Source organism: Gobius niger, assembly GCF_951799975.1.
Source record: "Gobius niger genome assembly, chromosome: 20".
Taxonomy (NCBI): Eukaryota; Metazoa; Chordata; class Actinopteri; order Gobiiformes; family Gobiidae; genus Gobius; species Gobius niger.
The window spans coordinates 26,092,512-26,115,186 of record NC_136871.1 but is presented as its reverse complement, the minus strand read 5'-3'; the positions used below and the strand labels follow the sequence as shown (position 1 = coordinate 26,115,186).

Here is a 22,675-nt window from a genome sequence, read left to right as displayed (position 1 = left end):
TGTGTAATATTGTGTATGTTTAATTCCATAAAGAGAATCTTGGAGAAATCCTAGTCATTTGCCTTGAATTTGCTCTCGACAGTATACCTTCCTCTCTAGATAAAAAAATACATAAACCAATATAAAATGGGCTGCGTTCACATGACATAATAGTGCTAATGGAGAAATAATGATTAGTGTCTCAGGGCTGTAATAAAAACAACAAAATAGCAAATGATTGAACATGAACGCAACCTGTTTGAGGCAGAGATGACTACGAACAACAAAACGCACAGAAAAATGGTAATGCTAAATCTAATATGCGCGTTGTACATTACCCTCGCAGAAGGTAAACCCCTCCACCCTCTGATCGATGATTTGGTCGTGGTGGTGGGGGCTCACTGTTAGCAGTGCACTCGGGATTCATTCATCACAGTTTACTTAATGTGACCCCAAAACAGGACTCAGGGCAATTTCATCTCAGCTCAAGTGAAGACTGAGCACCACCACCTTCATTAGGCCTAACTGGCAGCTTCATAAAATGTGGGGGTTTTACGGATGCATTTTTACAGGTTAAGTTCACGAGACATTATGACATACATAATGGCAGAAAATTGAGGCAGAATTTCTTTTTTATTGTAGTCTTTTGCCTTTTCCAACGTGGATAGGGTTGTTTCGAGTAGTCAACAAAACCAGAGCGCAAACAGAGTGATGGATTTACCCCATTTGTTGCAAGGAAGAGGCTCGAATTGAAGATTATATTGGCCAAACTAAACAGCAATTACACAAGAGAATGTACCAACACCACAGAAAAAACAAGAATGTCTCAGTACATCTGTCTTAAAGCCACTGACCCCTCCTTTGATGATGGTGAGGTCAGGAGACAAAAGATGCATTTTTTGTAAAAAGGGAAATCCTATAACAATCAGTAAGGATGACAATTGAAACAACCCTACTCCACAAAAGTTCATAGTTGTTTTTCTTTATTTGAATGACAAAAATTGTTTGATAAAAGTGCATCAGAGACAGAATGGCCGCGTTAAGCCACCCCTCTGAAGGTCTCCAAGTGCAGGTTGAACTGGTCGGCCGTTTTCTTGGCTGTGATCAGCTGTTTCTCGCACCACAGCACTAGAGCCTGCTGCAGCAGCTGCACCCGGGCCTCCTTCAAGTGTTTGATCTGCAGAGAAATGTTGCATATTCATGTTACTGGAAGTTCGTGTCTTTCGGAGATGTGAGCAGATATGATGAGAGAGAGCCTAAGTGCACTTCACCTCCTGCTTGGCCACTGCAGTGATCTGACTGAACTCTGTCTCTGTGGCTTTCTTCACCTCCTCCATCTGGTGAAGAGAGAGAGATGTTTTCTATGTATGATGTGGTGCGAGCGATGCAACTGCTTTCCCATTTTGTGTTCCTTTGAGTACACCATCCACTTGGCCAAAATGTATGAACAAAATGCATTCACCTTGACAAATACACTTTATACTTGTACTGGACTGCTTTACCTCTGCTAAACACAAAATCAGACAGACATGGATTCAATGTTGCTTACTTGCCAATAACTACCGTTTTTTTTTTCCTTTTGTGCTTATGGTCCCATAGCTTTATTCTAAATTGTGAAAGACTGCCCTCTGCTGGATGAACAAAACTGTCCACTGATTTTGTATTTTGAAAATATTACCACTGGTTTCTTCACAGGTTTGGCCCTCTCTGCGTTCCTCTTGGCCGTCTCCAACTCCACCAGTTTACAAGTTCTTCTGAAGAGCATTTCCTGCAAGTGAGCAAGTGTGACTCGCAGCAGCAGCAGCAGCAGAGAACTGCCAATGATTTGTCACTTTCAATAACATGCACTGCGCACTCAAAAAGGTCCCAATTCTTTGGTGGATAGTTGAAAGTGTTTTGATTTTTTTTAGGATATTTATTTATATTCCCCTACCTTCTCTGCCTCTTGGTATCGTGACTCCAGATCCAGCCCCAGGCCTAAAGTCTCCATGTTGTTCTCGGCCACACTGGACATGTGTTTCTGAAACAAGCAAATCTTTTACATAAACTAATCTGAACACAGGAAAGGGAAGTGTATTGTCCAAAGAGAAATGATCTTAAGAAGGCCACAAAGCAGCTAATTTTCCCGGAACACTCTCATTAAACACCATAATATCAGACCAAATCTTTGCCGGATCCTCCTAGATATTTCCTGGATCCTTTTCCCTGAAAACTGAAAGGTGGGGGAATGTGTTCCCCCACCAAAATTTTATCTTCCACCTTAAAGTAGTACTAAGTTACTCTTGCCCATAGAGGCCATAAGCGCCACTGCAGGTGTCATAGCATGTTGCGATTGTTTGTCCGTGAGAGTAAATACTACACTGACAGAAAAGACAAAGGGAGGAGGGATCTTGTTCATCCAATTACACAATGGAGATCATTTTTTCACTCAAACTTGGCTGTAAATACTATTTAAGTGGCGCTAGCCTGCAGATAGCTTTGCCCGTTAGCTTCTTATTTAAGATTCCATTAGTGTGTATTGGGGCCCGGAGACAACAAAGTTGCAATTGTGGTTTTCTGGCCAGAGACCCCAGAGGGAGATGAAAGACCCTCCAGTCATCCCATTAACACTTGTATCACCCCCAGAGGGACTACGGAAAGGATTTATTAAGGTAATCAAAGTTACTTAGTACAGCTTTAATACTATTGGACCCCGTCATAGATTAAGTAGTAGTTATACTAATATTCTCTCTATGTACAGTATCTATGGGAGGGTAAATGCCCAAAAATATTCACACAGGCCTACATCCTTTAAGTTTATTTTTAGATGTGTTAAGTGGTATGCTGTACTTAGTACAACCAACATAAAATGTTAATCTGGTTAATAACCCTTGGGACTTGGATGTATATGATATCAATAAAACTTTGTACACTTGTGTTTTGTGGTTACTTACCCTCATTGAGTCAAACACTTCAGAGAGATTTTTACAAACTCTGTTAAACACAAAGTCCAAAGTGTCACATGTTACTTTTATAGCCTGGTTTAGATGCAATAATAAACTCCAGTCATGTGTTGTGGTGCTGCTGACCTGGAGAACGCTTGTTTGTCCGGGTCGTCTCCTGACTCCACACACAACTGCAGGGATGAAGAGAAGTGCCCCAGAGCCACCGCGATTTCTACCAAACAGACACGTGACTGGTACATTTACAAGAAAACGACTGCAAAACTGATAAGACCACAGAGAACTTCACCTACTTTGTTCTGTTTGCACCACATCGAGGAATTTCTGCAACAGAAATTGATTGTAGGATATTTTCAAGACATTATGAGAGAAAGCCCAAATGATCGTTTTTCCATTTTGCCGTCTAATATTCACTTCCATTACGTTAGCTTCAAAGTAACACTGCATTTACCTAATAAACAGAATCAATTACAAGCACTTTTTTACGGCTGTTTTTGTTTTGTTTTTAAGGTTTCTGACAGGTAAACGTGAGGTTTAAATGCACACGGTTCTCTTCCAAATGCTATATTCAACACATAGCAAAAATAGCTTTTTGTTTGTTGGTCGTGGCAACATATATTCTGTAATGTTGCACAGCGTTACACAACTTAAAGTGGACATATAATCGACTTTTTGCGCTTTAAACCATGTTATAACGTTTGCTTGTCAAAGTTATACCTGGAGTAGTATTTCACTATGTTCACTTTGTTTTGAATAATCCTTGGACAAAGCTGTTACATTTAGCTGAGTCAGCTAAATTGAGCCTGTACTTCCTCGATACAGGAAGTACAGAGCAGAGTTGAGAACAGTTTGGGTTGTAACAAAACTGTCCTCCACTTTGTTCTGTACTTCCTATACATTTTTAAAGCCCACAAAGTGTGCAGTGCGGAAGCTGTAAACCGCGCCGTAAACCAAAACTGGAAGTTTGTTTTTTACTTATTGATACAGCTGCCAGCAGAGGGAGCTCCAGTCAAAATCTTTCCCAGCTCAAGCTCCTGTATTTCATTGTTACCACCATGTTTCTTACAAAGACATAATTCCAAATTATAAAATGTGTATATAATAGTTCCTGGACACTGCCAACCTTGCAAAACCCGGAAGGTCCTGAGATCTGTTATTGGCACAATGAAGTGAAAAACTTAGATCTGCTTCTATCTTCCATCGCTCACAAACATTTAGATAAAGACGATGTAAAAAGATCTGTTTTTTTTTGCTGTGTTTACAACATACTCTGTGGTGGCAAAAAAATACCAAAGTACCCAAGCTTTAAGTCTATTTATTTAGCCCCATATGCAGGACTATGTTTTTTAAATTCATAAAAATGAATTTGATGTGTTTTTGATTGAAAGCAGTATATTTTACTTAAGTCGAATATCAAACATACAATAGTAAACCAGTTTTTAAATGTTGTGCACCTGAATGTATTATAAATACTAATTATTGGTCTGTTGATTTTGGGGGTTGCTTCCCGAACTGTTTGGGAACCCCTGCTGTAGACTAGATTGGACATTACAGAGTTGTGAAAAAGGTTGTGAACAGTGGGGAGAGATGCTCAGCAAACTGTGGGAACCAGGACTTGAAGTCACAGCACTGAGGTTGGCAAATGTGCAGAGGCCAAAAACCTTGTGTTATCTTACGTAACTTTCTAAACCATTACAGTATTCCCCCTCTCGTTTCAAACTCACCTCTGCTACAACTTTGGTGCAGGTGGTCAAATTGTGATTCAAATCTCGTTCGGTTTGAAAGAAGTCATCCACGTCCTGTTGATTACAGAGTGATGAAATGATGTCAGCCCCTAACGGGACTAAAATGACGGCTTGTGTTTGGTGCTCACTTTGTGACCTTCCTTCCTCATCTCATCCATGGCCTGACTCAGACGGTTGAAAATGTTCTTCTTGGTTCTCTGTCGGCCTGGAGGCTGCAAACATCAAAGACACAAAGATGGCTTCGCTTGTACACACAATGCAGTTACATCACAGTTTGACAGAAAGGAAGCACTGAGTCACGATCAAGAGAGCAGCCGTTGTTCCTTTGTGGTTTCCAGCGTGCGGTCAGCGGCGGAGAGAGCTACAGGCGCTAAGCCGCGGGTTTGTTGTGTACAATGGTCAATAAAAAAACAAACGATTTTAAGATGTGTTTAACTGGCAATAAATCGATATTACAATGACTGTTTATGTATACTTGTTAAACGCTCTTTTAGAGAAAGTATGGGTGACATGCCAGGGGGCGCGGCCTGTCGCTTTTAAAACTGCTACAAATCTCAAATAGACTGTCATTGCATACATACATACAAAAAGCGTTTTCTTTCTGTGTCGATGAAAATATAGGCGTTGTTCACCATTGTAAGCCAATGCGTTTGAGGCCATGTTTGCATGTCAGAAGAAAGAGCATCTCGGGTGACCTCCTGCCCCTCGTTTGGTTGCCCTGCACAGCCATTTAGACCTTTGTCCTCTGTCCCACATATTTAAAAAACGTCCCACTTTTACAATAAAGTTAGATTCAAGAATTATCCACTGGTGTTTCCCAGTTATTTCAGTCATTAAAAGGAACTGCACCAAAATGAAGGCCTTAAATGTCACTGAAAGGCATTAAGTTAAATGTTATCTCATAAATTCATAAAAAATATAAAAAAGCATAATCCAAAGCACTTTCAACAGCACGTTTTGGTGAAATATTCGGTAGTTTTTTGTCAAACATTAAAGGACCTAGTTGCAAGTTGGCCATTTATGCTCACTACTGCCACCTCAGGTCATACGTGTAACTGCAGCTTCTACATTAAGCCCCTGAATTAACACCTTTTTGAGTGACAGTGCAGGATTTTAGAGGCAGTCGTGGTGAACAGGTCTGAGCTCATTCTACACACTAGGACATGGCTGGAACATGTAGGGGGAGGAAAATACATCATTTGAAAATTTTTAAACTCTGTATAGTCCCTTTAACAGGTGACTCCAGTCCTCTATTTAATGCAATGATTCAAATTTTTTAGAGACGATAAATGATGCATAGATCTGTACATACACACTACACTTCAATGCTGATCTTTATGTAATAAGTTTTCATTTCTCTTGTCTGTCCCACCACATCACTTGTCCCTCTATCACTATTTGAGGTGGTCACCCTCACCTTAGTTTCCCCACCTTTTCTTTAGGGGAAGGTGTCCTCTACAATTGCCATATTCTTGTGGCTCGTGGTTCTCAAACTAAGTTCTCAGGGTCATCTTCAAAGCATTTATTTCATGCTTCAGTAATGCATTTGGGTAACGTATGTGTTGTTGTTTGTTCTGGTTTCTGGTTCCAGTTTAGGCATAATCCAGCACAATTACAGGGAAGAACATGGAAATGTCACGCGGAAAAGCACCGCCCAGACTTGGAATTGAACCAGGGACTTTTTGGGCGAGACTAGCCAATGAGCCGACAAGCTAACCCCCCCCCCCCCCTCACCTCTGTGCTGGTGAGGAAGTCTTCCACTGCCTTGTTCTTGCAGAGGACGCTGTGAGACGCCACCTGCAGGAGGAACTTCTCCAAAGCAGCGCTGTAGGGTTTCCATTCTCCCAAAGCGAGAATTCCTGCACATCGTCACAACCTGATCACAAGTCGCAGTATTTACATTGTGCGTATATGTACATAAGATCATCTTACCGAGTTGTTTTATGACTTTGGCTGAAGCGTTTATCTGAGCTTTGGCTGGCAGTGGAGGAAACTTGAAGACAAAAAATATCTTAACTGCAGCATAAAAATAGTACTCATTATGATGCCATGTAGAAAATAGACTGCTCCTTCTCACACTCTGCTGCTATGGCCAAACTATGTCTGCTAACTAGCTCTATAGACTCACTATGACTCCCTGTATTCCCGGCACGTCCTCCTGAGAGAACAGATGCTGCTGGAGCCACTCGAAGTCCTCGTAGGTGCGAGCCACGTGGTATTCCCCTGTTCCAGAGAGCTGGGGGGCACAGAAACGTTCTTGTTATGTCACTACTTTACTATATATACTGCAAAGTATTTTGCCTTATGTTGGTCTACTTTGAGTTATTTCTGTTTATGTAAGCATTCCCAACATTTTTGTCTCATAGTTTTGTTGCACTCCTTTTTAGTGTTTATCGTCCCTGACCAGTGACCATAGACTCGCCCCGTTGCCCATTCGCCTCGATAAGTAGGTTTGGTAACACTTGTGAGTAATCTGCTTTGTGACAATCTGTAATAACTTGTATCTATGTTGTACATACACAATGGAATAATGTGTATTTGTACTTTGCATGACGCTTGACCTTCAGGGTCAGGACTTAAAGGAACAGTCCTCCGTTTTTCCATACTGTGATATTTTCGTACCTGAGCTTAGACGAGTTGATATATACCTGTCTGGTCTTTGTGCCCGTGGAAGAGCTTGGTCGCTTCTAACTTCACCCCGATTGGAGCCATAGGGATATGCTGGGAGAGGCCAGATGCTAACAACATCTTTGGTCATTGTGCGTGACTGAGCGCACACACAAAGACCAGACAGGTACGCATCAACTCGTCTAAGCTCAGGTAAGAACATATCTCAGTATGGAAAAGTGGTGGCCTGTTCCTTTAAGGTTAGGTTTAGAGGGTTTGGGTCTTATGTCATATTACATTATTATTACCACCAAACTACAAATACATAATATTCCATTGTGTATCTAACCCATAGGTACAAGTTATTACACATTACATTGTACTAAATCTGGCAGGTACAATGTATCAAGGGTACTGTAAAATAAAGTGCTACCATAGGTTTTAACCCTGAATGCTCAGTCTAGTTATACATTTCCCGTAAACATGGTAATAAAATGCTGAATTATTTTCTCCAAACTAATCATATGCCTCAAAATATTGTCCCCTGCTTCAAAATGTTCAAAATTATCTCAAATCAAATATCGTTTTCATTTAGTAAATTAGATTTAGTTCCTCTTACCCAATTGTATGCCTCTCTCTGAAGTTGTGTCAAGTAATTTTTGCTTGTCCAAAGTCATTCATTTGCTTTTTGTTTTTTTCAAACTCAAGACAAGAAGAATCCTTGTTCTGACCTTCTGCGATATGATGATGAACGTGAGGTTGTCTCCTTCTTTGACCACCTCGGTCACTTTGATGCTATTGCCGTGGAAACTCAGGACAGAGCCTTCTTTCACCTCTTCCTGGGGAAATAAAAAGTTGTATTCGAGCACAATTAATCAGACAATGACGTAATATGAACATACTAATCTATGTACAGCGCTGACTCTATAGTTCATGATTAAAAACCATTCCCATTGACACACAACCCTTGTCCGTTGCTTCTCTACTGCCGCCTTGTGTTTAATCCTATCTTGCAATGGACACACTGAGACATTTGATTCAAACTAGTTCACTTCCCAAAGCCATGAAACCTGTCAATTTGACCCTACACTCATGAACAACAATATGAAGTCCCACCATTCCTTCTGCGAGTGGCTACAATAACCACACCAAAGCAAAACTCACAGTCCAGATTATGCGACATATTTGAATGATGCTGTGTAGTTCTATGTTCCCTTTGAGGATCCATGCAACAATGCAAATCACTCTAATGTGCCCATGACAGGTTTTCACGCACACAAAGGAGTAGCTATAAGAACAGGTTGTAAAAAGTTGTAATTTTATATTCTAAAACCCATATTCCATAGATAGAACTGGGACTTGCCCTTATGTAGTGTATGTATATCTGTTTGTAATGCCACATCCTAGGTCCAATAAGAAAGTGAAAAAAACAAGGACAACTTTTTGCAAAATCTATGCTGTCTATGTTTAACCGGTCAGATGCACTTTAAATAAATAAGCTTATCATTACAGTCCATTCTCCATAATCCAGATGTGTCACATGACTCTCAGCACAGCACCACAGCACGCTCAAAACTGTGTCAAGATTCACTCACCATCATCTTTGAATCTTCAGAGTTGAGACCCTTTAACGGTGGGTTGTTCTCCCCCACAATGAAACCCCAATCTTGTTCCTTAAAGTGACTCCTGCTGTGTGTTTTTCTTTCCGGGTCTACCGCAGTTGGCCGTTTGCTGAAGTGGCACAGGACTTCCTCTGGGCTAAAGAGCGCACAGATGAGCTGAGGGGGAAAAGTAGTAAAAGTTTGACGGAGCCGCTGAAAAACGCTGGCGCAGGGAAAACGGGAGGAGGACTGTGTTTAGTCAGTAACTCGCAGGGGACACGCCCACGAGAGGAAACGGCAATAACGGACCAATCGGCACAAAGCCAGAGAAAAACTGTTCACGAGAAGTTCACCCACTAGTGCTGGAGAGTGAGTGAAGTCATGAAAAGGGAGTACAAGTAGGTCTGCACTAAAAGGTCCATAAACAGTAATGGGAGAAGAAAAGGAGAAGTATCTGAGTAACAAATGTGCTTTTAAACATCATACTTTAAAGGCACATTACTGCAAACTCAGCCTAAAAGATTAATGTGCAGAAGTTCAGTGTTTAGGAGAACGATTAGTGAATGAATTGAATGGAACGTACCGAATTACAATGATTTGAGAAAATATCGGATAAACCTCTTAATCCCAACCTAGACCTAACACTTTTCTCCAGTTTGGCTTTACCCAAATCTAAAAAGCTTCTTGAAAAAAGCGTCAAAACAGTGACGAAAACGAGGATGAAAATACAACAATGAAAAAGAAACACACGAGCGGCAAAAACATGACTAAAAAGTGAAAAAAAAGAAGGGAAAAAAGGTAAGAGGTTAATATTGCGCAGGTTTTTTCAATGTTGTGCAGTCCTGCTTCAGGTATTAGATATTGACCAGTCATACGGGCAAATCCCATCGAAAAAAAAGGTTTAAGAAAGTAGTCATTTAGTTGCAGTTCGAGTTCAAACAGCTCATTTTTTCAAATGGTAAAAGTGCTTCTGTTTTAAAGGAACAGGCCACCATTCTTCCATACTGAGATATGTTCTTACCTGAGCTTAGATGAGTTTATATACAGGTACGTACCTGTCTGGTCTTTGTGCGTGCCCGTGGAAGAGCATGCTACCTTCTAACTTCACCCCCGTTTGGAGCCATAGGAATTTACTGGGAGAGGCCAAATGCTAGCAACATCTTTGGTCGTTTGCGTGACTGAGGGCACGTACAAAGACCAGACAGGTACGCATCAACTCGTCTAAGCTCAGGTAAGAACATATCTCATTATGGAAAAACGGTGGCCTGTTCCTTTATCATCAGAAAAAGTTTCTTTTATGGATTAAAATGCAGCACTATACTGTATACAAAATGACTACTTTCAGAATATCTCCTTCTGCTCTCCTCCTTTTAGATTAGGAAAGCTTACTGACTTAGGAACAGGTTATTTTACTTTTCAACACTGACAAAGATGACAGGGATTTTTAAGGGGTAAAAGTAAAGTAGACTTTATTATAAATTACAGATAAAATCCATCCCCTCATGACTATCTATTTATCTCATTCAAAAGAATAGTCTTCATCAAACTCGTCCTCGTGACTGTCTGAAAACACGTAAGTGAACTCGGGGCTCTGAAATGTGTCATCTGGAAAAGTCCACATGAAATCTGTGTCCATCCCAAACAGATCTTCTTCAAAAAAGTGAAAAATATCATCAAAGTTAGGCCACTGTTCCTCCTGAGAGACTCCGGACTTGTTCTTCACAAAAGCCTCGTGTCCCAGACGGTCATACAGCTTCCTGTTCTCAGAGCTGGACAGCACTTTGTAGGCTGACAGGGAGGGAAGACAAGGAGGGACACACACTTACTAAATACTGATGACAAATTCTATATCCTGTACAGTCTGTGTAAGCTCATTTTATATCCTGTATAATTTAGGATTGTTTTTATGCTGTTGTGACATGGAGATACTGTATGTCTTCACTCTATTTTATGACAATTTGAAAAAAAGACAAAAAATACATCTATGTCTAACTGATAGGCTACTTGGGTTTATCTATGATTGTAAATCCTGCTATGACTTTATATTTAGTCCTCCTAATTATATAGGCCTACAGAGAAATGCTAAATATGTATATTCTATGTCAAATTCTCTAAAGTTTGTTTTGTACTAAGGCTGTTGGAACTGACCTTCAGCTATCTCCCTGAAGCTCTCCTCCGCCTCTGCGCTCTTGTTCTTATCAGGGTGGTACTTCAGTGCCAGGGACCGAAAAGCCTTCTTTATCTGGGTCGGTGTTGCTGTGGGCTCCACGCTCAGAGCATCGTAATAGTTTCTTGCTTTTGCTTCTTGTAATCCAGTTGCAGCCATTGGGCAAATCAGGCACAGTCGCAGTACCGTGCACATCCCCATCTTCCTCTAAACAGCGGCAACTCGCCTCAAATTAAAACCCCAACAGGTGTAGTCCACGTTATCTAATTTCAAGTCCAACAACTTCATCTGCTCGTTTGTTTAGGAAATTTGCCAAGGTGGGCGTGGCCAACAGGTAACCACACCCGGAAGCTTCCAGGAAGTTTTTTTTTTTTTTTAGGCCTACATATTAAATTGTTGTAAATCATATTAGCCTTTCAGGGTCTTAGTGGTAAGTTTAAATGTGTGTGTTTTTAAATGTATTTTTTATTTTGCACCGTAGAACCATATTTTTTATTTTATTTTCAAAAAATTAAATACAAATATTTTATTTTTTATTCTAACTAGATGGCAGCACAGGCAAGCCCGTGGGGCTGGAGTCTACAAGGTATAATCGTGGGTAGAGGTGATAGCAAAAGTAGGCTATGCAGTCGGTTTCTTTAAAGGGACAGCGCTTTTTCACAAAATGTAGTTTTTTTCTTTCTCCTAAACTGTAAACTACAGTTCGTAAAACTAGAATGTACCAACCTGAAGTCACGAGCATCCCGGGACACACACGGTACAGTAGGTGGCGCTATGCGCCTACACTGTTGATGCCGCCCGCCAGTAAACGAAAGAAGAAGAAACTCTCAAAGGAAAATGTGAAAACAACAAACGGCTCGGGGAGCCTTGAAGAAAGATCCTAATAGCACATGATGCTGTGCTATTAAGGGGATTATAACTATAGTGCCACGCAGCAGACATTTAGGGTTTTTGTTCTTCGGATTTTGCTGTTTTTCTATTTCTTTGATTGTGTTTGGTAAGTCAACGTTAGCATTTAGCATAGCATGTAGTGTTGGCTTGCTATCATCACACTGTGTTTCAGAAGACGTTTGTAGAATAATAAGAGGCATTAACCTTACGTTATATATTGATCTGGTTTCATTTTGATGTCTACTAAGCTGACATTTGTGTCCTCTGTGATTGTACACGACCTGAGGCTATACGATCACGTGCTAGTGTTTATATCTGCCGATTTGTCCAGTGTTTTACATTTAGATGCTTAGATTAGATACCATAGCAAAAGCATTTTATTGGGAACAGACACAACGTTCATTTCCTTGTCAGAAACACAACTCATATATAATCAATATAAAAACACCCTTCATTTATGTTACTGTTCCTTTTGTTTGTTTCCTGTGCAGCTGTGGTTGCTTATTAGCGCTTTCTAAATAAATGTTGTTTGGTTGGTTTAGTAGTGCATCGGTTATAACAAGCAAATTATTATTTTAGGATTAATCATTGTGTGACTGTAAACAGAGCTCGGGATGGTGTCTACCATCTGGGGAAATATCTGTTTTCTATTGTTTTTACTCCATGTCAGTTTTGGACATTGGTTAATGTTTGCTAATCCCACCTAAAATGCTGTTTTTCTTTGGTAAAGTTTTGTTTTTTTAACCCCCAAATTATATCAATGAATGAATGAATCAATCAATTTGTATAGCCTAATATCACAACAGGAGTTGCCTCACAGGGCTGCACCAAACATTAAAGCAATGGATTAAAACAGTAAACAACATAATGTAAAGTTCAGGCAAATGAAGTATCCAGGCAAACATAAGGTCCAAAGTGTCCAAAATTGTATTGTTTCCACTTCAGTCGGTGATTGGGACAGGTGGAATTGTACCAAATCGTTTGTCTCGTGTATAAAAAGGCCTAAGCTGAATGTTTTAAGTAAAGCATAATGATAGAGTGTAATTGCATGCTTTTGTGAATTTCTTTTATTTGTTATGTTCTCTCTCAAAAGATTTCATTTCCCCGGAACATTGAGTACTAATTATTAATGTCTTTTTTTCCCTTAGGTGCTGCCCACTCATCCTCATGAGTGCAGTTTCCGCCCTGTCCTGGGCAGAGCGTCATGCCTGACCGGGACAGCTCTTACCTGTCAGGCGGCAGCAGCGGCAGTGGCTCTACTTTGAGTGAGGAGAGTGGTCCGGGAGCAGGAGCCTCAGGGTCTGGAGTGGGGACTGGCTCTGGGGGAATGGGGGGTGGAGGGGCGCTAGGCAACGGGACCAGCTGCGGCAATGGGGAGAGCAGGGGCCAAGGCAATGGGCAAGGACTGGATGGTGTATGTAGAGACTTTTTAAGAAACGTCTGCAAGAGGGGTAAGCGCTGTCGATTCAGGCACCCCGAAATCAATAATGTCCCAGATTTGGGCGTGCAGAAAAACGAATTCATCTTCTGCCACGATCATCAGAATAAAGAGTGTCTACGCTCAAACTGCCGCTTCGTCCACGGCTCCAAAGATGACGAAGATTACTACAAGAAAACAGGGGAACTGCCCCCGAGAATGAGGGGTAAAGTGGCAGCGAGACTCGGCCTGTCTCCTATGGACCTCCCCCATAGCCGTGCCGAAGTCCCAATCTGCAGAGACTTCCTGAAAGGAGAGTGCCAAAGGGGCAACAAGTGTAAATTTCGCCACGTCAAAAAAGACTATGAATACGACACCAACCGAGTTGGGGGAACGATCGGGTCCACTGCTAATATAATGGTGAATGGCGTCGGGGGGATGGGAGGCGTTGGGAGCGGGACTTATGGAGCTTTGCAAGGATATGTAGGAGGAAATGGCAACAACATAATAGGAATGGGGTGTGCTAGCATGGGTGGCTGTAGGGACCCGGGCATGTCCGGGGTAGGTGTAAGTGGCGGAGGCATGAGCGGGTGCCTGTCATTGGGCTCGTCTGGGCAGCGGCGATACGACAGGACTTCCGTATATGACCCTCTTTTGGAAAGCAGCCTGTTCGACGCTGGTTCATTGGAGGCTTCGATGGACCACTCAACTCTTCAGATAAAGCGGAGGAGGCTGGATGGACTGAGGTTGGCGGACGGGAGTGGCGTTGGGCACTACGATCTGGGGGTGCAGGCAGCGCTACCCCCACGACCGCTCGAGTACAGGTTTCTGGAGGAGGAGAACGCTCTGCTACGTAAAAGAGTGGAGGAGCTAAAGAAGCAGGTGTGTATATAGGCCCATGTAATACAAATGTTTTGTTTATTGTATTGTATAATTTTTCATTACATGCATTAAGGCATCTTTATTAAATACGTTCATCGTATTTGATAATACGTTGAAACATATGATCAAAATGTCAACAAATCTACAGTGCCGGATCAAAAAGAACAAAGTCACACCCTCTAATACTATGTGTATTTGGTTGGACCGCCTTTAGCTTTGATTACAGCCCTCAATCGCTGTGGCATTTTTTCATTAAGCTTCTGCAATGTCAAAAAGTCAAGTGCTGCATTCAGTTTAAACCAAGATCTTGTATTGATGATGGGAAAGTGACCTGTGCAAAGATTCTCAATGGGGTTAAGATCAGGACACTGGCGGCCAATCCATGTGTCAAAATAATGTCTCTTGTTTGCTGAACCACTCTTGCACAATGTGAGCCCAATGAATCCTGGCATTGTCATCTTGGAATAAGCCTGTACCATCAGGGAAGAAGAAATCTATAGATGGAATAACCTGGTCATTCATGTTCAGGCCGTCGGCTGATTTCATTCTTTGTGTTGCTGAACTTAGAGCTGAGCAAATGCAGGTCAGAACGTTTAGTTAAATCCAGGTGGGCGCTTTTTTTGGTCGGGCAGTGGAGCATTCCCATATCACAGATTTATATTGTGTATGATTACATTTTTGACAGTGAATATTTATTAAAATGTTCCAGATCGTCCTCGAAGCAAAATTACACGCAGACACTGTATTTTTTCACATTTTAAATGGTGTGAATGTTGTAAATCAATAAGTAATTTTCAAACTCGGTGTGGATTTCTCCTGCAGGGTGGTTTCTTTGGACACTATATCTGACACTATCACACTATCACTGTTATCTGTGTCATTTTTGATTTACAAACTTTTTTTTAAAGAAATTTCACTTCGATTAAATCAGCCAAGTTTGGGAAACCTTGAAACTGCTGTTGTGAAATTGGGCTATACACAACGATTTGATTTGGATTCGAAACTGAAGATTGAATCAGATTAGGAGCCACTTAGAACTGTTATTTTTTTGCATCTAGAAAGTAAATGGAAAAGGTCTGTACCATCAAACAACCCACCCACAAGGAATTGATGCCTTAAAACTGGCTTATCTAGGCCGTTGCATTCACAGAGGTTTCTTGGTTTATCTTTTTTGTGTTAAAGATAAACCTTTCAAATAGAATTTATGAAGTTAATGTTTCCTTTGCTCTCTTTAACTCCCTGCCTTTTCTTCTTGTCAGGTGTCAAACCTCATCGCTACAAACGAAGTCCTCCTGGACCAGAACGCCCAGTTTCGCAACCAGGCCAAAGTCATGACCCTCTCGTCCACCCCTGCCCCGTCAGAGCAGACAATGGCGCCCCCCGTTGGCGCAGTGAGTTCCTACAATCACAACATCGCTCAGACTCACACCACTCTGAGCAGCGCTGGACTCCAGCCCCGCTCGGTCATCCAGCAGGACCTAGTGGCCTCCTCGGGCGCTCCTTCCGCCCCACCCAACAGCGCTGCTCCGCCCACAGCTCCTCACCTCAACCCCGAGATCACCCCCCTCTCCGCGGCCCTGGCCCAGACGATCGCTCAGGGCTTGGCTCCTCCGGTCTCGATGGCCCCAGTGACTGTGTCAGTAGCACCTGTAGCAGTGTCCATGACACAACCTATTCCCGGGATAACGATGAGCCACGCTACCACGCCGATGGTGTCCTACCCCATCGTCAGCCAGAGCATGAGGATAAACACTCTGCAGCACTGAGTAACCCATTGGTAAAGTAGGGCTGCAACGATTCAATGTGTCTAGTCGACTAATAATAAGCTGACCTAGGTTTTTATCACAAACACAGGGCTGCAATTAAAACGGCATTATACTTTATATATTGGGATTCTTATGATAGTTACTTGGTATTTAGGAACGCAATTTATCAAGGCGTCTTCAGTTGTGTTATCTTTCACTTAAATCAGGTGTAGAGCTGATAAAGAACCTTGAAAGTGCTGTAAAAATAATAGTTTGACAAGTCGACTAATCAAAAATAATGATCACAAACTAGTCAACCACTAAAATAAGATTGTTGTAGCCCTACAGTGAAGGCACAGCTCAAAGTGGATTTTATTATGAATATTGACTTTGTGTTTATGAAAGCTTTTTTTCTCAATGGCTTGACTCAGTTTTTGAACCTACAGTTAGAAGTTTGAGCAGTTTGCTGTTCATAGTTAGTTTATATTTATGAAGAAGACATGTTTATGTAAAAGGTTCAAAGGGCTGTATTACCTTTCCCGCCCTCTAGGGGGCACTCTGTGTTTGAACAGCAGAAAAGATGACTTATTGGATCATGATACTTCATACTGTTTAATTGTTATATGTCGAACACACTAAATGCTGTTCTGGAGCAGTGGTTCTCAACCTCTTGGCGGGGAATGGACATTGGTGCAATACCACCCCCTGGTGGCCATGGGCAACGCCAAAAGACACTTTTTAAAACTGATTCCAATGGGGACTTTACACTTCCCAAAAACAGCTTAAAGACCTGGCTTCAAACCGTTTTCTTTTTTCTAAAGATAACTCGTACTTCTAAAGTAACTCGTGTGACAACGCTGGGCAGGGTATCGTATTTTTAACCATTCTGGTGAAGTGGAATGAAAAAGTTTAAGCCTGAGGCCTTGATAGGATCTGGACCACGATGGAGGCTTGACCTTCCTGCCTTTTAAGGAACATGCTCAGCAGGAGGAGCAAGGTGTGCCATCTTATGATCACAACTTTTATTTTCAGAGAATCGCTGGACCGTTAACATGAATTGGGCACAATGGCAATAATGCATCTCTTGATGCAGTGGTTCTCAACCTGGGGGGCGCAGGGGTCCCAGAGCTTTGCCTGGTCAGACGGTCAGGTCATAAATTATATTATTTGAGCAAAATAAATGGACAAAAAAAATCATCAAATATGACTGAGTAAGGACTACAGTTTCAGTGTATTTGTTTGAAATAAGTACTTACTAGCAATTATTTTACTGTTTGGTGGGGCCACAGTTTTGGACTGGCACAGCACGTGCAGGGGGGGCTTCAAGGAAAAAAGGTTGGGAACCACTGTCTTAATGTACAGTCGAGACCTAAGATTGTTTTGATAAGTTAAGTAAAATAGCCTTTTAAAGCTAAAAACATGAACAAACAACTCTTGGGTCGTGACCAAAGACTTGAGTTGTGTTTTTTTTATTTTTCACATAAGTTTTGAAAGAAATGTTCCCTGGGAAAGTCACAATTCTAGAGATGACCATAATGGGTTTAAAAATGTAAATATAAGAGCATAGGCTGTAATATAGCCTCTTTGAACTGTTTTCTATGTTGATGCATTTGTTTGTTTCTTTGAGTATGTGTTGACTGAACAAAATATGAGCCGGAGTCATTGAGAAAACTGTAACTGCACATCTGTGAACTAATGTGCCAAAACTGAAATCCACGTCCTCCGTTTCGCCTCCAGAGGGCAGCAGAAGAACTCGTTTGACATGTTGGTTAATGGATTTGACGCAGCAAGCAGACCTTTTCTATGCCATGGACTCTTGTTAGCTTTGGCCAGTGCACCAAAGGAGGCACAAAGGCAACACGCACGAACTTAGGACTGAGAATCACCCACTTTTCAATAGCAGCAAAGACTGAAGCAGATTGTTTAAATTATTTTGTGATTATCTGTTGATCTTTGGGGCTTTGTACATTAAAAGGAAGAGTATTGAACAACGACGTTTCGTGTCATGTTCTTACAATCTACTGCACTTAATGTAAAAATACTATGAGTAGTAAAATGTTCATTTTTAATAAGCTTCTCCTGCACTTTGTGTAACACCTTGTATTATTCAGCTTAAGACCAGGTTTGGAGACTTTTATCAAAGGTTTTTGTGAACTTTTACTACACCATTATACACGTCTTTGTTGCCTTTATTAATATGATCAGACACGCTACAGCAGTTTGCTTGGATTGCTTGGGTGGAGCAACATTGTGTAAACTTGTATTTAAGTCCCTCTGCATCTTCATAGCCGCAATATCCGGGTTAGAGAGAGAGAAAAAGTCACGTGCTTTCAGCTGGAAGATAATATTGTATCACCAGACTATTGTGGGCTGTCTGGTATTTGTTTGGCAAAGTGCGTAATTTGCGTATTCAATCTCACACTGGTGTTCCCTCCACGCGCCCCCAACAGCAGCAGTCAGGCTTGTGTTTTATTCATCTGTGAGCGCAGTGATGAACATACTGCATTGTCATAGCACCTCCTGAAGCGTGACTGCAGCGTGGAAAGAGTCAAGGATGCACGTTTCTGTTCTGAGGGGGCGTGTTTTCATGCACATAACGGGACTGGCTCTGGAGCACTCTGCTGGTGGGTGCGTCTTCCTCTCCGACCCGCGCTGCTGTGCCCATCACCGTGACACTCTGATCAAACTAAAGGAACATTTCCGCGCAGCAAAGACGATGCTTTCTGGAGAAGACGAGCGCAGCGCAGCGGTTACGCACTGAGCACTTGGCCGGTTCAGGGGGGGGGGGCGGCTCGGGGATGAAAACAAGTTCAGCCACATTTTCGTGGTCGTAAAATCGAGGTAATTACTGAGGTTTTAGTCGTTTTTGATCGGATTTGAGATGGAGAAAGGCGACCACCCCGAGCAGGGCGAGGGCGAGGGCGTCCAGGAGTGTCCGAGCGCGGGTGACGCGGCAAAGAAAGAAGCGCTAAGTATGGAAGGATCTCCCAGACCGAAGGGGATCAGCGCAGTGGCGGTGCTGTGGACGTTCGGGAAGTGCCTGGGCGCCCTCTTGCCCGTGTACCTGGCCGGGTACTACAGGGTGAGCACGAGCTTGCTGGTGTGCGGGATGATGGTGTACACGGGCTGGAAACACGCGAGGGAGGCGAAGGAGGCACGGCTCAAGTCGGCCATCCAGCTGCTGGACGACGAGGACGAGCTGACGTCCACCAAAGTGTCCCGGATAAAGAGGGAGCTGCCGGCCTGGGTAAGATGCCATGAGTGTCACCAAGTCAAAACACAAAGCACTTAGAGGTGAAGAATGGGAATCATATGTAGCCCTGATTCAGTGCTGTCTACAGAGAGGCACTGTATTACAATCTTCACAATCATTGTTTCCCCCAGCCTAAATGATGAACAAAATAATAATAATAATGGTGTGTGTGTAATGGCAAAACTAGTAACTTGAACTTTAAAAGATGTATTCAACTAAAACAGAACGAAAGGAAAAGATATCCATGAACTTATTTTGCACGGGCCATTCAATAGCATTCTGTCCCCCCTCATTGAACTTTGCTAAATAGATTTCAGCCAGAGCCTGCATGCACTGATGTGTTTTATAGTAATTACAATGTTGTACCATGTGGCTGATTTCATTTAAAGTGCACATGTTTAATGCTTTTGAAAATATGACTTATTTAGATAAGTAATAATTATCATTTTATTTCAGTGAGGCAGCAATTTTAATGTAGAACTGTTGTGAAGAAAAGTTATTTTTATTTGGCTTTTTAAGCTACTGACAGGAAGTGTCATAGATAGAGGTAAAGTTCCATAGCAGTCTGACTCACTCATTTCCCATTGATACAAATGGCATCAAATTGAATCGCCCATATATGGTCATGGTTGAAGTAGTTGAGGGGGGAAACAAAGAGTAAAATCTAAACTTCCAAAACACTTTAACAAACGCTGCATTATGAGTATAGTTTTCTGCTAAAGAAAGATATGGACATGGAGAGGAACAAAGTAGTTCAACAGCCCATAATTACATATATAACGGGGAGTGCTAACATGACGCTTCATTTTAGCATCATGCTACATGCTAGCCCTAGCTATGACCGTTTTTTCCCTTCTACTGAACAATCTGTTGTGAAAAATATGTGCCCGAAAAAAAGGGTTAAAGGGGTGTTTCCCCCTTGACGAGGCCACGCCCCATTGTATGACGCAATGTCGACTGTATCTATAACATGGTTGGCACGGCAACAGTTAAAAATGTTGTCACTTCCTGTCAGTGTCCAATTCACCTTATTCCGGAGGTTCACGTGGGCGCCGCCATGAATTGTGCCCGCCCCTTTTCTCCTATGTGTTAACATGGGGCTGGAGAAGTCCACATAAAATCAGTCACTACAAGAAAACAAAGCCGTTTTTCGGCCGAGCAGAGAAACGCTGCAGTGTCGACATGTCGGTGCAAATGAACATTGGACATTTTACACAAATCAATCGACTAAACATCAGATTTGAGCGGAGAATATTTCCCCTCGTTCTCCGTTTAAATGTACGGGCTTCGCGCTCGACCGGAATTGTCTGGACAACGAGGTGCCGAGACAACGCAAAAAGTGGCAAAAGTGGGCGGGGCGGAATAAGGTGAATAAGGAAGTGAAACTCTAAACGTCACAAAAATGGTCAAACTAAAGAATGCTGGGTACAAGCTTCAGCAAAATCTTAAATATAATTGTGTTAGCTATGATTTGCACAAAATGTGTCATATGTGTCATATGCACTTGAAGTCACTCCTGTTTTCCAAAACTCCTTTGATTTAGACCAAATGTGTGCGCTTTTCGAATATCCAGCTGCCCTTTAATATTGCATTAAAACCTCTTATAGCAATTTGATCACGATGCTGTTGCTGCTTGTAAGGCATCAGAGCATTTCTTTCCATTTTAAGCTTCTTCACAATCCCATTCAAAACTCTAAGGTCAAGTTGAAACACGCACATTTTTTACAGGACGAGCCAAACTGCTGATAGTCTTAACATTCTTTCATAATCGGAATTACAAACCATATTGGAGTGTCATGACCAGGCATTTCTAAGACAGCAGCGCCTCCACTAAACCCCTGAGGTTTACAGTCACTCGACCCGTGCTCCCGAAATGGATAAATCAATGTTAAGGCACACCCGAACCAGGCCTCACTCATCTTTTAACCAGGGATTGCAATAACGTCAGGGAAACGGCATTGAAGCATTGAAGACACAATTTATAGATAACAAAAAAAGAAGAAAACAACAAACAAACACGAGAATAAGCCTGGACTATGTTTTTCATATGGTTTTACTTGAATGGACATTTTCTTTTACAAGCAAAATGAATCTTCATCAAACAACGTGTGATGCAAAAAGTCTGTGTAACCTAATAGTTGTGGATTAATGCAATGGTTTTCAGCTTGTCTGGCTTCTCGCAGAGTATTAAATGTACAACCCAAAACAGAAGGCTGTGTCCTCATAATAAGCATATATAATAAAGCAGAAGGAATACAAGTGCACAACAGGTAAAGATTTAAATAGACTCGAGGCAGTAACTTAAATAAATGGATTGTGAAGATAGCGTGCTAAAGAAACAATGTGCACTCATTGTTAATTCCTTTGCAGTTTTTTATTATCTTCACAATGCGTGTTCTTGTCCTTGAATCTACAAAGTAACAGCCTTCAGTCCCTGCTGTGTTCCCACACTTCCCTATCCTGGCATTCACTTTAATTAAGCTTTTTTTTTCTCCCCTTTTTATAGGTGAACTTTCCGGACGTGGAGAAGGTCGAATGGCTCAACAAGGTACAGATGATGCACGTCTATGTTTTTCCGCAACATCACTCCTCGTTCAACACTCGGCCATCTGTGGATTTGCTCAGCTGCTGCGCTGACTGACACCTCGGTGCTAGCTGTTTGCCGTTAATGCAGGGTCGCCATATTTTAGAAAGAGAAACAAGCATCTAGAAAGAAGCCTAAACCAGGAAACCTTCATGAATAAACCATACTTAAACATACAGAGCAGGACCTCACTGTCCTACAGGTAGAATCCAGCATGTCTGTTTGTGTGTAGGAGGTATTGTTTTTTATTTGTTGCAAAGTTGTTCTTTCTTCAAAAACATACCTGGAGTTGTGTTTTGACCAACCCACGCATATTCAAGTAAACTTCCCCAGAGGCTATTCTCATCCCCCAAAAAATCTGCTCCTTATAGGTCCTACATATCCAGGAAATGCTCACCTCCCCATCTCGTATTACGCTGAAAATCATTTCATCACAAAGTAAAAACGCTCACCAGAGCTTTTACTACAGCCACACGAGCCACGCGGTCGATTTTTTCCCCTTCTCTCTTTATTGACACAGCTGCACAGCAAAAGGGGAGTAAGTGGAGGGGTCGGGGTGGGAGGGGCTTATGGTGCTTGCTTGAGAATCAGGAAGTGGAACTACTGGATTGTTTTTTTTAGCTGTTTTTCGATCAATATTGCATTTTCTAACCAACAAAGTGTAATATCGTGATGTGTTGAACAGGACAGCACATGTTGAAAGGGGGTAAAAGAGCAGAGAGAGAGACATTCAGCAATATGTCAGAGCTGGAATCTGAACCCACAATGCAGGGGCTGGAACAGTTGCACCATATTTGTAGAAGTCTTACCCCCCAGACCAGTGATTCCAAACATGTCTGAAATTACTAGACTTTCGCCTGCA

At 41.9% G+C, this 22,675-nt stretch overlaps 3 protein-coding genes across 3 annotated transcripts in view; 2 read left to right on the top strand and 1 right to left on the bottom strand.

The window, feature by feature from the left end:
* Window positions 1-643: 643 nt before the first annotated feature.
* LOC306979716 (sorting nexin-6) lies at window positions 644-9,113 on the bottom strand. The gene is made up of 14 exons (XM_079578811.1): window positions 8,869-9,113; window positions 8,005-8,112; window positions 6,795-6,902; window positions 6,599-6,659; window positions 6,401-6,525; window positions 4,795-4,878; window positions 4,646-4,720; window positions 3,215-3,245; window positions 3,048-3,135; window positions 2,913-2,952; window positions 1,913-1,999; window positions 1,658-1,747; window positions 1,251-1,316; window positions 644-1,156 (listed from the first exon to the last, which is right to left on the bottom strand). The coding sequence occupies exons 1-14, from the start codon at window positions 8,872-8,874 to the stop codon at window positions 1,019-1,021; spliced, it is 1,107 nt and encodes a 368-aa protein (XP_079434937.1). The 5' UTR covers window positions 8,875-9,113; the 3' UTR covers window positions 644-1,018.
* Window positions 9,114-13,067: 3,954 nt separating this feature from the next.
* On the top strand, window positions 13,068-16,026 carry zc3h10 (zinc finger CCCH-type containing 10). Its single transcript, XM_079578774.1, has 2 exons — window positions 13,068-14,231; window positions 15,491-16,026. Exons 1-2 carry the CDS (start codon window positions 13,137-13,139, stop codon window positions 15,995-15,997), a joined length of 1,602 nt encoding a protein of 533 aa, XP_079434900.1. The 5' UTR covers window positions 13,068-13,136; the 3' UTR covers window positions 15,998-16,026.
* Window positions 16,027-18,561: 2,535 nt separating this feature from the next.
* The window catches only part of LOC306979643 (uncharacterized protein), a 28,113-nt gene continuing 23,999 nt past the window's right edge, over window positions 18,562-22,675 (top strand). Inside the window, exons 1-2 of the mRNA XM_079578676.1 lie at window positions 18,562-19,223; window positions 21,736-21,777. Coding sequence (XP_079434802.1) covers window positions 18,858-19,223; window positions 21,736-21,777 — 408 coding nt within the window. The 5' untranslated portion in view covers window positions 18,562-18,857. The remainder of the gene's footprint in view (window positions 19,224-21,735; window positions 21,778-22,675) is intronic.

Excerpts from the sequence above, each read along its gene's own strand:
- zc3h10 (XM_079578774.1), top strand. The coding sequence starts at position 13,137 with ATGCCTGACCGGGACAGCTCTTACCTGTCAGGCGGCAGCAGCGGCAGT. Across the intron at positions 14,232-15,490 it reads TGGAGGAGCTAAAGAAGCAG|GTGTCAAACCTCATCGCTAC; the intron begins GTGTGTATATAG and ends TCTTCTTGTCAG.
- LOC306979716 (XM_079578811.1), bottom strand. Across the intron at positions 6,660-6,794 it reads CGGGAATACAGGGAGTCATA|TTTCCTCCACTGCCAGCCAA; the intron begins GTGAGTCTATAG and ends TTTGTCTTCAAG. Across the intron at positions 2,000-2,912 it reads AAGTGTTTGACTCAATGAGG|AAACACATGTCCAGTGTGGC; the intron begins GTAAGTAACCAC and ends TGCTTGTTTCAG.